Genomic DNA, 19,761 nt, shown 5'->3' with positions numbered 1-19,761 from the left:
GGAGAACACATGAAATCTTAGAACTGCTCATGGACTGCACCACTTCAGATCAATGATGAGAGAATCAAATGAACGAATGCTCCTCAGTTTAATTTAAAAAATAATAATAATCCGTCTTTATAAACCAGTTGTCAGGGACTTCTAAACCTAGTCCTCTCCTCAATGTGTTAGCTTTGTAAAGGCCCCAGCCACCCCCAGCTCTGGTAACCCAGAGAAACGTTTCAGCACCTCTTTAGACATCTGTGTGAACTAGGCCAGATCACTGTAAATACAATCAGATGCCTTTTTATTCAGAAGTCCTACTCCTGGGTAAATACAATTAGGGCTGCAGGATTAAGACTTGTTTACGCAAAACCTAGCCTGAAGACGGTGCATTTTCTGCCCCTACGTATTCATCTATTCTGTGGGCTAGAGAGGGGAAAAAAACATTGGGGAGGGGAAGGAGAGAGAACCTTGTTGTATTAGTGATGCTAATTTAGGCAGAACACCCACTCGCAGGATCTGTTTTACCCACTCTCAAACCTGCAATCCCTGGTGCCGTATCCTTTTAGGTTGCTGGGGCTACGTATCCACGGCATCTTCCTCATGTATATTGCTTTCATGTATATCTGCTCATTTGTATTTCATGTTTCAGGATGTATGCAAAATTAAAAAAACCTTGCAGGAAACATTTCTGCCCAGCAAGCTGGAAATTTTTGCTCAGATGGAACATTCGGCATTGAATTCCACCCTATATATGTTGTCGGCACCTGTCTGTCTTGAGAGACAATGGAGTGCACCTCCGGGGGTGAAGTCAAACCGCTGCATTAGCAGCACTGAAGTGACCTCCTGGAGTGCAAGCCTGGGCATGTGTGTGTATGGAGGTCTTGGGCTGCCCAGATGACAAGACCTCCCTCTCCTTCTTGCTGACGTGGTCCAAAGATGTCTGGCACCAGCTTGGTACAGGAGTTGGATGGCATACACGGTGCCATCCAACCATCTTAAGCAGGGGTCAGCAACTTAAGGCCCATGGGAGGTTGTTTGACTGGCCCACAAACCGCCCCCAAATTGAGCTGCCCGCTCGCACGCTGTGCTAAACCGGCGCAGTGCAGGGACTTGCTTCCGCGGCACCCGAAATCACGTCTCCGTAGACGCAGATGCCAGAAATCACGTCTGCGCATGCACAGACGCCAGAAATCGTGGGAGCACACACAATCCGGCCCATGGAGGGATCTCTGCAGGACCGATCCGGTCCAGGGAAGATAAACCTTGCTGCCCCCTGGTCTTAAGAGACTCCATTCCGGATTTGTGTAGGGTTTAATCCTTCGCCGTTTCTTCTCCCAAAGATATCCCACAAAGGGAGCAGAGGTTTAGGATCAGAGTTTTATTTCTGCTAAATGGGACCTTTTCCAGGTTGATAAGCCACAGCTGCCCCACACTTCCCTCTGCCTTTATGTAATAATAATATAAAATCATTAAAAACAGTTTCCACTAGCTGATAGGGAAATATTTTGGATGGCAGCCTTTTGAGCCGCAGCCCTCAACCCTGCCTGTTTTTACATTTCAGCTACACCTACATTGGCAGGTGGCCCCACACCTTGCCTGAAAAAAAAGTGATCTGCCCCGATTATTTTATTAGTATTATTTATTAAATTTGTATACCACCCCTTTACCTGTGGATCTCAGTGTGGTTACAACATAAAATCACAATATAAAAACACAAAATACATAATAAAAACAAAAACAACCCAATAATCCCCTCTTCCACAACACATTTAAAAGGGCATTAGATGTCAATCAGCCAAAGGCCTGGTTAAAGAGGAACGTTTTTGCCTGATACCTAATATATGAAAAGCTGCTATGTAGAATGTCAAGGTAACTGGATCTCCCCGTCACCTGTTACCTGACTGTTTAGCTGGAAAATACCAAGGACTGAACTATTAACTATCTGGAATGTGGATTATTCTGAGATGGGAAGCATAATGCCGTATTGGCCCGAATATAAGCTGTACCTGAATATAAGCCACACCTTTAAAATTGGGGAGAGAGAAATTAACAGAATATAAGCCACTCACTTTCCTCGCTCTCTCCCTTCCCAGCCTTGGGGGAGAGGACAGGGGACTACGCATGAGGAGGGCGCCACTTTGATGCACTCTTGGCTGCTTACCATAAGGTTGCGAATATAAGCCGCACTTTAATTTTCCATGATCAAAATTTGAGGGGGAAAGTGAGGCTTATATTCAGGCCAATACGGTAAGGTACCCCTGCCCGTACGGGCCAGTCGTGTCCGACTCTAGGGTTGTGCGCCCATCTCACTTAAGAGGCCGGGGGCCAGCACTTCCGAGTCACGTGGCCAGCATGACGATGCTGCTCTGGCGAGCCAGCACCAGCGCAGCACACAGAAACGGCGTTTACCTATTTATCTACTTGCACTTAGGGGTGCTGTCAAACTGCTAGGTGGGCAGGAGCTGGGACCGAAGACGGGAGCTCACCCTGCTGCGGGGATTCGAACCGCCGACCATACGATGGGCAAGTCCTAGGCACTGAGGTTTTACCCACAGCGCCACCCGCGTCCCGCCAATATGGTAGATGTTGTTATTAGCCTGCTCTGATCTGGGGAATGACATGAAGCTGCTCACAACAAGTTATACTTACAGAGAACCAACCTCTAAGAAGAGGACCGTAGCACATGCAACAGACAAATCAAGATCCCCCGGGTTACTTTGTCACATGGACATCCCTTTTGCAAATGGGCAGGGAGGTTTGTCAAACCTTATTTGAGGCCCGTGCTGCTCTGCTATCGTTCCACAGAGCAGATCCATGCACTGAGAGACACAAAACTAATGGGTCATGAACCAGCAGCATGGAAAATAGCTTGCTATGTTAGAATTCCTGCTCCGTGATTGCAGTCATGGGATTGTTGTCTATCATATGACGGTATATGTTTTGACTCCACAGAGTGGGAAATTACGGAGACATGATGTTTGTGTTACTGTGTTCCATGAAGTGGGACTATTCTCCTTTGTTCTTTTTCTATTTGCTGTCTGATGCTGGAGAGAGAGAGGGAGCCATGTTGCAGTGCTCCGTGTGTGTTTATATGTAAATAAAGTAGATTAGCCAAAATGCTGAGTTGCTGAGGTCCGTCGTGCAAAGCTGTGCAAACTCTGCGGATCCCTAAGTGTGCCAGTGTCGGTTGGCATCGGTCGCTGTGATGTTCGGGCTGAAGAAAGCTTATGAAGCTCCCGAACGATCAACCAGGAGGGAGAGAACATGCCAGTCGGGCATATGTCTTTGCCAGAGTCCTACTCGAGTGTAGGCTGAACTCCTGACATGCCATTCATCAATCGCCTTGCCAAAAACAAGTTCATAACCTTCCCCATGCCAGCCAAGCCACTCTCATGTAACATTGAAGAGGGCAACCATCCCAGGCTCAGACAGATGGAATCAGCTTCAGGAGTGGAATTCACAATCCTCTAGGCACTTACATACAAATCATCTTGATAACCGGGGGGGGGGGGGGGAATGCATCCAAGAGTCTCCGTGCAGGCACACTGCGCTATGTGTGACAGTCCAAGTGCGGCAACTGGACTCTGAGCTTCTGAAACCACTTCCTTTCAAATTCCACGGCAGTCACAGTCATCATGGATGCCAAGGTTGAAGCACCTAAGCATTTCACCTCTCCCTGAGAATCCTCCTTCAGCTTTTCTGGGACAAGGTCCTCTCCCATGACCTGCAGGGAAGGGGGGAAAGGCGGGGTACATTAGCATGTAAGAAGAACCTGCTAGATGAGGTCAATGGTCCATCTAGTCCAGAATCCTGTCCTCAAGGTGGACAACTAGGTGACCTGAACACAAGAAGAGCGCCCTCCCCTTCTGTGGTTTCTAGCAACTGGTATTCAGAAGGAAAAGTGGCCCACAGGCTGAACAGGGTTCCCTGGTCCTGAAAGATCTTCATTGGCTCCCAGTATGTTTCCGAGCACAATTCAAAGTGCTGGTGCTGACCTTTAAAGCCCTAAACGGCCTCGGCCCAGTATACCTGAAGGAGCATCTCCACCCCCATCGTTCTGCCCAGGCGCTGAGGTCCAGCGCCGAGGGCCTTCTGGCAGTTCCCTCGCTGAGAGAAGTGAGGTTACAGGGAACCAGGCAGAGGGCCTTCTCGGTAGTGGTGCCCACCCTGTGGAACGCCCTCCCAGCAGATGTCAAGGCAATAAACAACTATTTTACTTTTAAAAGACAACTGAAGGTGGCCCTGTTTAGGGAAGTTTTTAATGTCTGATGCTGTATTGTTTTTAATATTCAGTTGAAGCTGCACAGAGTTGCTGAGGAAACCCAGCCAGATGGGCAGGGTATAAATAAATTATTATTATTATTATTATTATTATTATTATTATTATTATTATTATTATTATTCAGCGTGGCTTCTGACATTTTCTGGCAGGGGTGTGGAACCTGTGGCCCTCCAGATCTTGTTAGATCTTGAACTCCTATCCGTTCCAGCTACCATGGCCAACGATCAGGGGTTATAGAAGCTGCAGTCTAGCCATAGCTGGAGAGCCATAGGTTCCCTAACCTGGCACAGAACTTCCACTCACCTCAGTCATCAAAAACAAGGCGTCGCCTTTCATGCCGAAGGATGCGATTTTGTCTTCAATTTCCTGCTGAGCCTTCAAATTACGCTCTAACGCAAAGGAAGACTGATTCGACTGCATGAGCTGCAGCAAGAGCCTGGAGGAAAAGGAAAACTAAAGCTGAGTGAACACAACGGAGTCGCAAGAGTTTTGACAGCCAAAATGAATACATGACAACGTTGTTGAATTTAAAGATTTCACAGGATGAGTTCCCAATATGGGAAGTTTTGCAGCTGAGCTATTTCTTTACAAATGTCCAAGGTGAAAAGAGTGTTAAAGAAAAGGTTCAAACCCAAACAAGGTTTAACACAATATCAAAACCATAAAAGAAACCTTGGTGAAAACAGGTTATTTATTGGGACAGTGTGACTTTTGCAGGTGTTGTTAAAGTTGCAAAACAACGAAGCACGGGACGGAGCGATGGAGAAATTTCTGGAACAGTGGGGTCTCAGCTCCGCCCAAGGCATGACGGATAACAGCGACAACCGGAGGAAAGAAAGACAAAACATCTTACTAGGACAGGAAGAAACACCACGGACAGAATAACTGCCACACATAGGAAGAACAAGGGTATAGTTTGAGTTCCTCACTTGTATCTTTATAAATCATTTAATGTGTCAGCACAAATAGAAGTTATTAACATTACAGTTGTTCTTTAAGGGATTATTATTATGACTGGAAAGTAATGGAAATTAATGAGATTTTGGAACACAAAAATAAAATCATCAAACCATCAAATCTAGTATGCGGGGGGCCACTTTATCTATATAATTCAGTATTTGAGTGATTGGTATTAATAACTGGTATTATAAATTGGTATTGTTACAATGGGGCTATTACTGGATTGTAATTGAAAACTAATAAAATTATCATTATTTAAAAAAAGAAACTTTGGTTCAAGAGAACCACCAATCTAGTACAGTGGTACCTTGGGTTAAGAACTTAATTCATTCTGGAGGTTCATTCTTAACCTGAGGTACCACTTTAGCTAATGGGGTTAAGAACTTTGCTTCAGGATGAGAACAGAAATCGTGCTCCGGCGGTGCAGCGGCAGCAGGAGGCCCCATTAGCTAAAGTAGTGCTTCAGGTTAAGAACAGTTTCAGGTTAAGTATGGACCTCCGGAACGAATTAAGTACTTAACCCGAGGTACCACTGTACTAACTTCAGAGCAAGGAGCTATTTCTCATCACTTCACCAACCAAAACAGAGCAGTTTTAATTGGAAAAAAGTGGGAGGGGGGTGGGGTGGGAAATCTAATCATAGATTTCCTGGGTCATGTCTCTTTCACCCCTAAGATAGCAATACGGATGATTTCTCCTGTGAACAATGTAGAAACCTGGACCAAAATATATCAGCCAGGGTCATATGTATCCCAGTATCATAAGGTGCTCTTGTTATTACTACATGATTTTGATCCAATTGAGGCTTTGCTTTTTTTTTACTAATCACGTAAACCTTGTGTCTGTCGCAGAAGAAGTCAAGAGATGGCTTCACTCAACACCAACATTTTTTCTTTAAGTAGGTGACCTTTAGAAACCTTTCAGCTGATTGCAGTGCCCCAATTTGTTTCAAGTGCAGTTTGTTTTTATGGTGTACGATTTCCAGTGTGTATTTTAATAGGTTTCAGTTTTTAGTCTGACATGTTTTCCTTTTATTGTGAGCCACCCTGAGCAATGTTCTGTTGGGAAGGTGGGATATAAATATTATTAATAAATATATGTCAAGAGGAGAACTGTATGTATTCTGCTAGAATGGGAAACCAAAGACGAGGAGGTCAAATCAGTCATGATCAAATAGGCACAAGCTATAGGATATAATATACAATTTGAGGACTGGGAAAAACTGTGGAAGGTAGGTCTGAAATTTACAGAATGTTCTCTTTTGAAAGAAAATTACATGAAAATGATGTACAGATGGTATACTACACCAGTACAAACAGCAAAAATGTACAAAACCGGGTCAAACATATGTTGGAAATGTAAAGAAAAAGAAGGTACTTTTATCATATGTGATGGGAATGTTGAGAAGTTAAAAAAAATTGGGAAATGATACATAACGAACTGGAAAAAATGTTTAAAATGACTTTTGTAAAAAAAAATCCAGAAGCATGTCTATTAGGGATTGTAGGACAAGACCTGCCAAGAAAAACAAAGAACTTGTTTATAACATGCAGAGAATAATATGTGCAAAGAAACCAGAGAGGGGAGCTGAGGGAAGTCGTGGGTGGGACGGAGAGGGAGGGGGGAAAGGGGAAAAAATAATGTAATTGATTATTTGGATTGATAATTTGTTATGTTGAAATTGTCTAATAATTAATTTTTTTAAAGAGAACCGTATGGAATATTTTGTACACACACAGTGATAATTTTATAGACAGTGTTGCACATTACCTTGCTCTGATGAAAGAAGCACATGCATATATCCTAAGATCTTTAGACCCTGCTTGTCCCGTCTTCGTCGCATGCAATGCCCCTGTCTTTCCCAAGGCACCAAAATGCCCCTTTTCTGTTTGGCGTTCCTCACAAGATCCAAAGCTGTTGTTTGTCCATGGAGAAAACTGCAAAGAGGAGCCCTTCCTTGAGCTGTCTTTTTTGCAGCACTGGGATCTGGATTCCTCTGCCGAAGCTTTGAGACCATTGCCTGCAGTGAAGCCATCGGGGTGCAAGAGATTCGCCTCCGACAGAGACAGCGGAGCTGGAAACTGTAAAAGTTTTGCATAAGCTTCAGCAAGCAGCTTCCAGTTCCCTGGGTGAAAGGGGTGCAACAAAATCAGTGGCTGTAAGCACCCAATTATTTCCTCGACACGCTCCAGAGTCTGGTAAATGGCAAGCTGCAGGCCTAGCACTGTTGTTATGTGGTCAGTGTTTGTTGCTCCTAGTCTCTAGCAAGAAAGAAAAAAAATTCAAGGATTAAAAGGATGCAGTATTGACTTTTTTCATTAGACTCTGGAAAGTGGGGGACAACACACATTTTCTTTAATAAAGAAGTACGCACGCAGACTGCTTAAAAATAATATCCAAATTTAAGAGGGCAAGAAGAAGCAATAGAGCTAACACCATGGCCATGATAGCACATAACAAAAAGCCAAAATTACTGCCTGAACAAGCTATTAGCTCACAGTGCCTCCCATTTCGCTTGCTGCCTGGCAGAAGCATGGAAACAAGCCAGGAAGTGGAGACCTTAGGGTTAAGTCCAAACTCAGCAAAGGCAAGATTTTGGCTTTTCTTTGCCTGAACAAACCATACCTGCGAACCAGCCTCAAACAATGGTTTGTTGTTGGCTTACCAATTGTGATCAGTTAGGGAGAAATGAACCACAACCCACTGATGCTAAGCTATCCCTTTTCAGGCTTCTTTACCCATCTGCGCCAGGGGAGAGCAACGTGGGATTGACCAAGGTAGAGACACCAGCACACAGCATACTGTTACATACAGATGTGGCCTTAAAGGTAAAGGGACCCCTGACCATTAGGTCCAGTCGTGGCCGACTCTGGGGTTGCGGCGCTCATCTCACTTTATTGGCCGAGGGTGCCAGCATACAGCTTCCGAGTCATGTGGCCAGCATGACTAAGCCACTTCTGGCAAAACAGAGCAGCGCACGGAAACACCGTTTACCTTCCCGCCGGGGTGGTACCTATTTATCTACTTGCACTTTGACGTGCTTTTGAACTGCAAGGTTGGCAGGAGCTGGGACTGAGCAATGGGAGCTCACCCCGTCGCGGGGATTCGAACTGCCGACCTTCTGATCGGCAAGTCCTAGGCTCTGTGGTTTAACCCCAGCGCCATCCGCGTCCCAATGTGGCCTTAGAAACCAGCTAAACCAGCTTAAAACTGTTCCAGAGGACAGATGCTATGCCCCATGTGTTAGGCACATGGAGCATGTGGTTTCCTCTACATGCCTGCAAACATATACGGCATAGCACCAGTGGAAACACTTCCGGAGAAACAATGGGCGGGGAATAATGGCATTCTTCTGCAAACTAAGTGACAGTCATGAAACTCAGTAAAGGACCTTGGGCTATAGGAACATAAGAGCCGGCAGGATCAGGCCAGTCGCCCACCCAGTCCAGTATCCTGCTCTCACAGTGGTCAAGCAGATGCCGATGGGAAACCAGGAAGCAGGATTCGAGCCCAAGAGCACTCATCATCATCATCATCATCACTTTTAATCTGTATACCGTCTTTCTATCTTACAATACCCAAGGCGGTTTACAAGCTTAAGAAACAAAGAATGTACACCTTATAACAATCTAATGCAAGACAAAAATGTGATAAGGCATAACTTTAATATAAGCAACCTGTCAGTACGCCTTTCAACCGATGTCAGCGACTGGGCTCAATAACTGGTTCTGCCCTGACTGGGCTAGGCGACTGGAGAACTTTCAGAGACCTTCCAATGCTGGAAAGCAGGTCTCAGTGCACTGGACCCACAAGTGTGCATTGTGAGCACCAGACTCAGCAGAGTATAAATAATGCGGAAGCTAGCTGTGAAGCATAACTCCTTTTATTTCTAATAGCTACTACAAACTAACGAACTACTAGCTAGCATGAGTGTTACAGCCCATTCAACAATCATTAGAATAATATAGAATAATATTAAATATCAGCATATAAAAATTAAACAGAAATCTACTCTTAACAATTACAAGAAACAATTTCTAAATGACAATCAATAAAACAACGGCAAGCCACGGTGCATAAAATATTACAATACAAATTGAGAAGCAGAGACTGGAGGGTGGGGCAAGGCAGATTGAAGAAGGCCTTGCCTGATGAAATCTCTCCCCTCACTCTCCCCCCCTGTGGTTTTCAGCAACATTGCTGCCTCCGAATGTGGAGGCAAGAGGACAGCCATCATGGCTAATAGCCACTGATAGGTTTTACCTCCATGAATGTGTCCAATCCTCTTTTAAAGCCACCCAGGTTAGTGGCCATAACTGTTAGAATCTCTGCTCCATTACTGCAGTCATGGGATTGTTGTCTATCACATGACGGTGTACGTTTTGACTCCACAGAGTGGGAAGTGACGAAAACAGGATGTTTGTGTTACTGTGTTCCGTGAAGTGGGACTATTGTCCTTTGTTCTTTTTCTCTTTGCTGTCTGATGCTAGAGAGAGAGGGAGCCATGTTGCAGTGCTGTGTGTGTGTTTATATGTAAATAGATTAGCCAAAATGCTGAATTGCTGGGGTCTGTTACACATGATGTGCAAACTCTGAGGATCTCTAAGTGTGCCGGTGTCGGTTGGCATTGGTCGCTGTGATGTTCGGGCTGAAGAAAGCTTTTGAAGCTCCCGAACCATCGACCAGGAGGGAGGGAACATGCCAGTCGGGCATGTGTCTCTGCTAGGGTCCTACTCGAGTGTAGGCTGAACTCCTGACAACTGCCTCTTGTGGGAGTGAGTTCCAGAGTTTAATTATTCCCTGCATGAAGAAGTACTATCTTTAGTTTGCCCTGCACCTTCCAATATTCAGCTTCATTGGGCATCCACAAGTTGTGGTGTTATGAGGGAGAGGGAGAAAAGCTGTTCTCTGTCCACTTTTCTCCATGCTATGCATAAACGTCTATCGTGTCACTTCTTCCTCACCTTTTCTCTAGACTAAAAAGTTCCAAATGCTGCAACTTTCCTCACAGTGGAGTCGCTCCTTTTTGAGGTGAGATGACTTGCACTGTACACAGTACAGTAGTAATTCGGGTTACAGACACTTCAAGTTACAGATGCTTCAGGTTACAGAATCCGCTAACCCAGAAATAGTACCACGGGTTAAGAACTTTGCTTCAGGATAAGAACAGAAATCGCACGGCAGCAGTGGGAGGCCCCATTAGCTAAAGTGGTACCTCAGGTTAAGAACAGTTTCAGGTTAAGAACGGACCTCCAGAACGAATTAAGTTCTTAACCTGAGGTACCACTGTATTCCAAATGCAGTCACACCACAGATTTGTACAATGGCATTACGATATCAATAATCATATTTCCAGTTCCTTTGCTAATGATCCACCAACAAGGATTCTGCCTTTTTCACACACTGGGCTGATGTCTTTATTGAACTGGCACTCCCTTAATGCGTACATGTCATAAATCTGAAGCAGATTACTACCCCCAAAGAATACTGGGAAGTGTAGTTTACCCCTCAGAGAGCTACAACCTCCAAGCTACACTTCCCACAATTCTTTCAGGGAAGTCATGAGCTTTAAATATATTGTGTGTATACCGCCTCAGTCTCCCTTGCAGCCTAACCCTAACCCTACCTCACAGGGTCGCTGTGATGATGAAAGCAGGGAGAGGGATAGACCGCCTTGAGCTCCTCGGAGGAAAGATGGAATAGAATATATAATAATTTATAATAATTTATTATTTATACCCCGCCCATCTGGCTGGGTTTCCCCAGCCACTCTGGGTGGCTTCCAAGAAAATATTAAAATACAATAGTCTATTAAACATTAAAAGCTTCCCTAAACAGGGCTGCTTTCAGGTGTCTTCTAAAAGTCTGGTAGTTGTTTATTTCCTTGACATTTGGTGGGAGGGTGTTCCACAGGGTGGGCGCCACTACCAAGAAGGCCCTCTGCCTGGTTCCCTGTAGCTTTGCTTCTCGCAATGAGGGAACTGCCAGAAGGCCCTCAACGCTGGATCTCAGTGTCCGGGCAGAATAATGGGGGTGGAGACGCTCCTTCAGGTATACTGGACCGAGGCCGTTTAGGGCTTTAAAGGTCAGCACCAACACTTTGAACTGTGCTTGGAAACGTACTGGGAGCCAGTGTAGGTCTTTCAAGACCGGTGTTATGTGCAACAATAAAAAAAAAGAGGGGGGGAAATGGGGAAACCACCAACCAGCGTTTCTGCGATCTCCAAGGCTTCCTTGTGTCTCCCCAGGTGAGCAAAGCAACGAGCTTGGCTCTCTTGCACATCTCTCCGCATGGCAGCGTTGCTGGGAGGCAGCAGCGCGAGGCAGCCGGAATATTCGCACAGAGCCTTCTGAAACGAGATTTTGCAAATACCGAGCTTGAACTTAGTGCGACTCAGGAAGACTGAGTGGCCTGAGATCTGCGTGCAATCATTAGGCATAAATCAAGATCAAGGCCAAGGTTCTAGGGTAAGAAATAATATTAATGCTGAAAAGCGGGACAGGGAACCTTTTCCGTTCAGCCTGAGAGCCACATTCAATTCTAGGTAACCTTCTGGGGGCCACATCGCAGCGGTGGGTGTGGCCAGATGAACACCACTTTCCCGTCTTCCATCAAGGCAAACAAAGGGCATTGTCACAGTTCAAGGAAGCGTTCCAGCCAGGTAAGATCGCTTGTGGGGGGGGCAGACATTTTTTAAGGGCCATTAAGACTTGAGGGTTATGGGACGCGGGTGGCGCTGTGGGTTAAGCCACAGAGCCTAGGACTTGCCAATCAGAAGGTCGGCGGTTCGAATCCCCGCGACGGGGTGAGCTCCCATTGCTCGGTCCCTGCTCCTGCCAACCTAGCTGTTCAAAAGCACGTCAAAGTGCAAGTAGATAAATAGGTACCGCTCCGGCAGGAAGGTAAACGGTGTTTCCATGCGCTGCTCTGGTTCGCCAGAAGCAGCTTAGTCATGCTGGCCACATGACCCGGAAGCTGTACGCCGGCTCCCTTGGCCAATAAAGCGAAATGAGCACTGCAACCCCAGAGTCGGCCACGACTGGACCTAATGGTCAGGGGTCCCTTTACCCTTTAAGACTTGAGGGTTAGACAGAAAAGTGTGGGGTGTGTCATTTGGCTTCTGAGGTTCCTTGTTTAAAGTGTGGCGTCCTATACACCCTTACCTAGGTGCAAGTCCCATTGATGTGCACAGGATGTTGCTGTAACACCAGGCTAGCACCCAGCTGGCATTCTGCCATCTCCTTGTCACCTTAAAGGTAAAGGTAAAGGTAAAGGTAGTCCTGCCCGTACGGGCCAGTCGTGTCCGACTCTAGGGTTGCGTGCTCATCTCGCTCAAGAGGCCGGGAGCCGGCGCTGTCCGGAAACACTTCCAGATCACGTGGCCAGCGTGACTAAGCGGCATCTGGCGAGCCAGCACCAGCGCCGCACACGGAAACACCGTTTACCTTCCCGCTATAAAGCGGTATCTATTTATCTACTTGCACTTAGGGGTGCTTTCGAACTGCTAGGTGGGCAGGAGCTGGGACCGAATGACGGGAGCTCACCATGCCGTGGGGATTCGAACTGCCGACCTTGCGATCAGCAAGTCCTAGGCACTGAGGTTTTACCCACAGCGCCACCCGCGTCCCTCCCTGTCACCTTACCCTTTACCAAATTCCTGGGACCAATTGCAACAACACCAAAATATGAAAAGGAAAGTGGGCAAGATGCAAAATTTACAATTAAACGTACAAATCAGTGAGGGGAACCCTCTGATTTGAGTCAGTATTTATTTTATTTATTCGTTCAAAAAATGCCCCGAGGACAAACGATATAAGCATGCTCTCATGTGCAATATTTTATAATGTGCCTGAAAGATACACAATTCAAATAATAGTATCCAGAATACCTTAAATTCTCGCTGCTTGTATGCCAAATCTCCTCTGAATTTTTTAATGTTGACACATTCGGCATCATCATCCCAGTCTGTTTCCTCACAAAACCACTGCAGGGAGGAAAAGGGGAGAAAAATCAGTTGTGTTGCTTGGGTTACCAATTGATTCCATAAATATCAATTGACTCTTGCATGCCGGATACACCCAACCATCAGAGTGACAAAGCAGGCTCTTAGTTATGAAAACTCATGCCAAAAGAATAAACTGTCTACTTTCAAAGTGGGGATTGGGAGACTGTGGCCTTCCAGATGTTGGACTTCATTCCCATCAGCTCATCTGGCCTTCCAGATGTTGGACTTCATTCCCATCCAGCCAGCAATAATCTGGTGAGCCACAGGTTCCACCATTCCTGCTGCAAAGTTTTACAAGACTCTGATTTCATACACATACACACCCTGCAACAGGCATACAAGGCTCTTTAAACAATTAAAGGTAAAGGTAAAGGGACCCCTGACCATTAGGTCCAGTCATGACCGACTCTGGGGTTACGGCGCTCATCTCGCTTTATTGGCCGAGGGAGCCAGCGTATAGCTTCCAGGTTATGTGGCCAGCATGACTAAGCCGCTTCTGGCAAACCAGAGCAGCGCACGGAAACACCGTTTACCATCCCGCCTGAGCGGAACCTATTTATCTACATGCACTTTGACGTGCTTTCAAACTGCTAGGTTGGCAGGAGCTGGGACCGAACAATGGGAGCTCTCCCCGTCGCGGGGATTCGAACCGCCAACCTTCTGACTGGCAACTCCTAAGCTCTGTGGTTTAACCCACAGCGCCACCCGCGTCCCTTTAAACAATTAGGAGCTGTTTGAATGACTGCCTTGGAAGGTGGTAGACTCTCCTTCATTGGAGTTTTTTAAACAGACTCTTTGGACTAGATGACTCTTGGGGGTCCCTTTACAATGCTATGATACTGAGTTCCCTTCTACTTCATACATCAGCCTTCCCCAACCTGGTCCTCTCCAGATAGGGTTGCCATCTGTCCTGTATAATGCAGGATTGTCCCGTATTTCAATGTAAAATGCTACGTCTTGTATTGATACGAGTTTTGTCCTATATTTCAGGTCTTCTTTTTCTCTCTCATTCTCTCTCTCGCTTTTCCTGCCCTCACCCAAAAAAAGTTTGGGATCCTCTCCACACACATATGTTTGAAAGGATGCGTGATCAAGCTCTGGGTAGCCACAGGCAGGTTTACAAATTTGTGTGTGCGTGTGACAAATTCCAGAGGGGCCATCCTGTTAAAGGTACCCTGACCAGTCATGGCCAACTCTGGAGTTGCGGCGCTCATCTTGCTTTACTGGCCAAGGGAGCCAGTGTACAGCTTCCGGGTCATGTGGCCAGCATGATTGAGCTGCTTTTGGTGAACCAGAGCAGCGCATGGAAATGCCATTTACCTTCCCACCTATTTATCTACTTGCACTTTGACATGCTTTCAAACTGCTAGGTTGGCAGGAGCAGGAACCGAGCAACGGGAGCTCAACCCATTGCGGGGATTCGAACCACCAACCTTCTGATCGACAAGCCCTAGGCTCTGCGGTTTAACCCACAACGCCACCCGCATCCCTGTTAGGGCCATTCTGTTAGGTAGGCTGCAATAAATTGTAATGGATTGCTTTGAAGTCCCTGTGTTTTTAATATTTTGTTGGTAGCCGCCCAGAGTGGCTGGGGCAACCAGTCAGATGGGTGGCATATTAATATTAATAATAATTGCAATAAATAATAATAATAATAATAGCAATAAACAAACACCAAATGGGGGGGGAATTACCCCCCCCAACCGCCTTGCCCCACGTCTTGCCAGAACAAAGGCAGCAATCTCCAGATGTTTTGGATGACAATTCCAACCAGCTTCAGTCTGCTGGGAGTTTAAGTCCAAAGCATCTGGGGGGCACCAGGTCAGGGAAGGCAGAAGCATGGACAGAACCTGCCCTGGGAGCTGCGAGGTTGGACCCTTTTAAAGCCCATTTATAGCTTCCCCCAATGAATCCTGGGAAATGCATCTCTGTGGGGGGGAAGGGGTTAAAACTACATTTCCCAGGACTCTATGGGGCCTCCTGCCATCCCACCCTCAGCCTTCTCTCTCTCCCTCACCTCGGGCTCACAGCACCGGGGGCTGTAGCCGAGGGAAGGAGAGGCGGAGCCGCGTCCCTTCCCCTCCCGGCAGCGCCCCTCGAAGACCGACTCCTCGAAGTCGAAAGGCAGCGCCATGCCGCCTTGGGAAGAGAGGCGAGCGAGCGCGCCGGAAGCCCACGCTCCTAGAGAGTGTCCCGTTTCCGGATCACAGAGGACGGAGCTGCGTCGCAAGCTAGACAAGCCCGAGTCACGGGGCGGGTTTACGGAGAAAACTCATAGACTTGCAAATGAAAATAGAGGCGTACGCAAGGTGCGAGCTTCCGGGTCGGCTTGGGAAGGCATTCCTCGTCCGCGGGCGCTTGGAACGCGGCGCGGGCAAACGGGGGCGGGGCTTGCGCAGCACCGATTGCACAGCATCTGTGTCGCCCTCGCCGCGCTTACTCCTTAGCCTTATACCCCACTCTCTTTTCGGTGCTTCAGCAGTTAAAATGTCAAGTATGTCTGTGGATGGAGCAAGCCGGCTTGCATGCAAAACCGAGCTCTGAATTTAGTCCTCACTGCCATCAGGAGGGTGTTTTGCATCTCCTCCTCCGCTCTCTTGGGGTAGCCTCGACTCTCCTTGATACGGCCAGGCTGTTGTGAACTGTGGTCCGCCCTAATCTGGAATATAGGGAGAAGAACATAAGGATAGCATTGCTTACCAGTGGCCCATTTAATCCGGCATCGTGTTCTCACAGCAGCTGACCAGAGGCTTGTAGGAAGCATGCTGCAAGCAGCGCATGAGTGCCAAACCACTCTGCTGTGGGGGTTTTTAAGATGTTTCGTACACTGCCCTGACCTTTTATGATACGAGGGTACAGAAATAGTTTTACAACTTGTTGTTGTTTAGTCGTTTAGTCGTGTCCAACTCTTCCAGTGAGCACTCAGGGATGATTTCTTTAAGAATGGATAGGTTTGATCTTGCAGTCCATGGGACTCTCAAGAGTCTCCTCCAGCACCATAATTCAAAAGCATCCATTCTTTGGCGATCAGCCTTCTTGATGGTCCAGCTCTCACTTCCATACATCACTACTGGGAAAACCATAGCTTTAACTATACGGACCTTTGTTGGCAAGGTGATGGCTCTGCTTTTTAAGATGCTGTCTAGGTTTGTCATTGCTTTTTACAACTTATATATATAAAATTGAAATATTGAAATTGAAATACTTTATTGTCACTTGTACAACCTGTATACAGTGAGATTACACGAGCTCCCCCCACTCTTAAGTCTTAATTCCCCTCGTTTACTGACGCACACCCAGCAAACCCGAAAGTCAGTTGCCCTGTTGTTATCTTTTCATTCAGCAGCCTAACAGCCCACAGATAGAAGCTGTTCTTTACCTTGTTGGTGCGACTAATCCTACTTCTATATCTTCTGTCCGAGGGCAGGAGATCAAGAAAGTGCCGGCCAGGGTGTGAATCATCCCTGAGAATTTTCCTCACTCTCCTGAGGCAACGTTCTTCCGCTACTTCATCTAGTGGATTCATGGGACAGCCCATGAATAAAGGGGGGGAATTATCACAGAGTGGTGCTGTGTTCACCACTCTCTGTAGGCACTTCCTATCAGTTGAAGTCCAACCAGCGTACCACACTGTGATGCAGTATGAAAGGACACTTTCTATTGTGGACTGGTAGAAGGAGATCATCAAATGTTGATTGACATTGTTCTTCCGCAATACTCTGAGGAGATTACCATATTTTTTGCTCTATAGGACACACTTTTTCCCCTCCAAAAATGAAGGGGAAATGTGTGTGCATCCTATGGAGCGAATGCAGGCTTTCGCTGAAGCCTGGAGAGTGAGAGGGATCGGTGCACACCGACCCCTCTCGCTCTCCAGGCTTCAGGAAGCTATCCGCAAGCCTTCTGAGCCCGGCAGGAACTCCCGCCAGGCTCCGCAGGCTTGCGGATAGCAGCAAGCTCTGGGAGCGATGGCGAGGTTGAGCGCAACCTCGCCTTCTCTCACGGACCCGTTCTGGGGGCTGGGGTCAGGGGAAGCTCGGGCTTCCCCCGCCCCAGCCCCGAGGCTAAAAACGAAGCCAAGACAGCGAGCGGGATCCACCCCGCTCGCTGTCATGGCTTCTTTGCTCTTTGGGGCTCGGGGGGGGGAATAATTCCCCCCGTTTATTCCCTCCCCCAAAAAACTAGGTGTGCCCTATGGTCTGGTGTGCCCTATAGAGCGAAAAATAAGGTATATATTAGCTGCAGTTATCATCATACCCGAGTACTGGGCAAGCTGACAGGTGGGGGACATTTAGTGAAGCTGAAGATTCAGGGCACACAAGTCAGACTATGGAACTCACTGCCACAGGAAGCAGTGGTGGCCACCAGTGCAAATGGCTTTAAGAGAGGATTCAATCAATTCATGGAGGAGAGGGCTGTCAATGGTGGCTATGCTCTGCCTACGTAGCAATGCCTCTAAATACCAGTTGCTAGAAAACCAAAGGAGGGAGGAGTGCTCTTGTGCTTGAATCCTGCTTGCTGCTTTCCCACAGGCAGCTGGTTGGCCACTGTGAGAACAGGATGCTGGGCTAGATGGGGCATTGGCCTCATCCAGCAGGGCTGTTCTTAACTTCTTGGTGGTGGTTCTGTGCATCACAGCTGTTACCACCCACTAAGGACTTCCTGTGAACCAGTTTGCCAAGCCCTGGGGCCACTTTCTCAAGTGGCTTCAAGAGTTGCTTTGCTGCTGTGACTTTCTAACTCCCACTGGCACTCAGCAAAGGATAGCAGCTGCTCAACAGCACCGTGGATATTTGAAGCATATGCAGTCTTCCATTTCCATGTGACACCCCCCCCCATTAATAATAATTTATTATTTGTACCCCGCCCATCTGGCTGGGTTTCCCCAGCCACTCTGGGTGGCTTCCACAAAGACCAAAAATACACTAATACATCATACATTAAAAACTTCCCTAAACAGGGTTGCCTTAAGATGTCTTCTGAATGTCAGGTAGTTGTTTATCTCTTTGACATCTGATGGGAGGGTGTTCCACAGGGCGGGTGCCACTACCGAGAAGCCCCTCTGCCTGGTTCTCTGTAACATGGCTTCTCGCAGCGAGGGAACCGCCAGAAGACCCTCAGCGCTGGACCTCAGCGTCCGGGCAGAACGATGGGGGTGGAAACGCTCCTTCAGGTATACTGGGCCGAGGCCGTTTAGTATATCTTCTCTTTCCTGTCCCAGCAGAGTAGTGAAAGTTGGAATGATGACTGTAGAAGTACGGAAGTGGGGGAAGAAGAGGAGTTTGGATTTGATATCCCACTTTATCACTACCCTAAGGAGTCTCAAAGTGGCTAACATTCTCCTTTCCCTTCCTCCCCCACAACAAACACTCTGTGAGGTGAGTGGGGCTGAAAGACTTCAGAGAAGTGTGACTAGCCCAAGGTCACCCAGCAGCTGCATGTGGAGGAGCGGAGACGCGAACCCGGTTCACCAGATTACGAGTCTACCGCTCTTAACCACCACACCAGCTAACAAAAGCTAAGTGCCTACTGTGAGTTCTCTTATACCAGGCTTCCTCAAACTCAGCCCTCCAGATGCTTTTGGCCTACAACTCCCATGGTCCCTAGCTAGCAGGACCAGTGGTCAGGGATGATGGGAATTGTAGTCTCAAAACATCTGGAAGACCGAGGTTGAGGTAGCTTGTCTTATACAGTGAGACACACAAGCGAGAAGCCTGGCCTTCAAAAAAATAACAATACCAACCTATCACCCATATAGCTGTCGCAGGAACATCACAGGTACTGACTCCATACTGTGATGTGCATCAAAAGTGTAAAGGCAGTTCCTGATAGTGAAAATGCCAGCAGGGATCCATAGCTAAGGCATGTCCAAGGCAACAGATCTGGATGGCAAAAAAGGTGAAGGTAAAGGGACCCCTGACCATTAGGTCCAGTCGTGGCCAACTCTGGGGTTGCGGCGCTCATCTCACTTTACTGGCTGAGGGAGCCGGTGTACAGCTTCTGGGTCATGTGGCCAGCATGACTAAGCTGCTTCTGGCGAACCAGAGCAGCGCATGGAAACGCCGTTTACCTTCCTGCCGGAGCGGTACCTATTTATCTACTTGCACTTTGACGTTCTTTTGAACTGCTAGGTTGGCAGGAGCAGGGACCGAGCAACGGGAGCTCACCCCGTCGTGGGGATTCAAACCGCTGACCTTCTGATCAGCAAGTCCTAGGCTCTGTGGTTTAACCCACAGCACCACCCGCATCCCATGATTTGGATGGTAGTGATGTTATATTCTGAGGACTGGCCACTTTAGATGTCATTTGCATGGGAAGTGAGGAGCAGATGGGTCTCGTCCACCTGAGAAGGTAGCCCATCTAGGAGAAGGTAAATTCTGATCCTAAACCTCCACAGCCTTGAAGGATAACTTTGGGAAAAGAAAAGGCGAAGGAGTTAACCCTACACAAACCAGAGTGGAGTCCCTTAGATGGTTGGATGGTGCCTTGTACCAACCTCCTTCTAGCAACTCCTACAGCCAAGCTGGT

General features: G+C 47.4%; 1 protein-coding gene and 1 long non-coding RNA gene across 2 annotated transcripts; one reads left to right on the top strand and one right to left on the bottom strand.

Annotated features, from left to right (window-relative positions):
* The first annotated feature begins 1,612 nt into the window (after nt 1-1,612).
* On the top strand, nt 1,613-3,488 carry LOC309349135. The gene is made up of 2 exons (XR_014159748.1): nt 1,613-2,249; nt 2,582-3,488. It is a non-coding gene; the product is annotated as an uncharacterized lncRNA (long non-coding RNA).
* Nucleotides 3,104-15,403, bottom strand: LOC309348791 (uncharacterized protein C8orf76). The gene is made up of 6 exons (XM_081874536.1): nt 15,251-15,403; nt 13,117-13,212; nt 11,434-11,577; nt 6,998-7,488; nt 4,571-4,703; nt 3,104-3,709 (listed from the first exon to the last, which is right to left on the bottom strand). Exons 1-6 carry the CDS (start codon nt 15,365-15,367, stop codon nt 3,536-3,538), a joined length of 1,155 nt encoding a protein of 384 aa, XP_081730662.1. The 5' UTR covers nt 15,368-15,403; the 3' UTR covers nt 3,104-3,535.
* Nucleotides 15,404-19,761: the final 4,358 nt, after the last annotated feature.

This window comes from Podarcis erhardii (assembly GCF_964252035.2).
Source record: "Podarcis erhardii genome assembly, chromosome: 8".
NCBI lineage: Eukaryota > Metazoa > Chordata > Lepidosauria > Squamata > Lacertidae > Podarcis > Podarcis erhardii.
The sequence above is the reverse complement of the archived record's forward strand: the minus strand, read 5'-3'. Positions and strand labels throughout refer to the sequence as shown.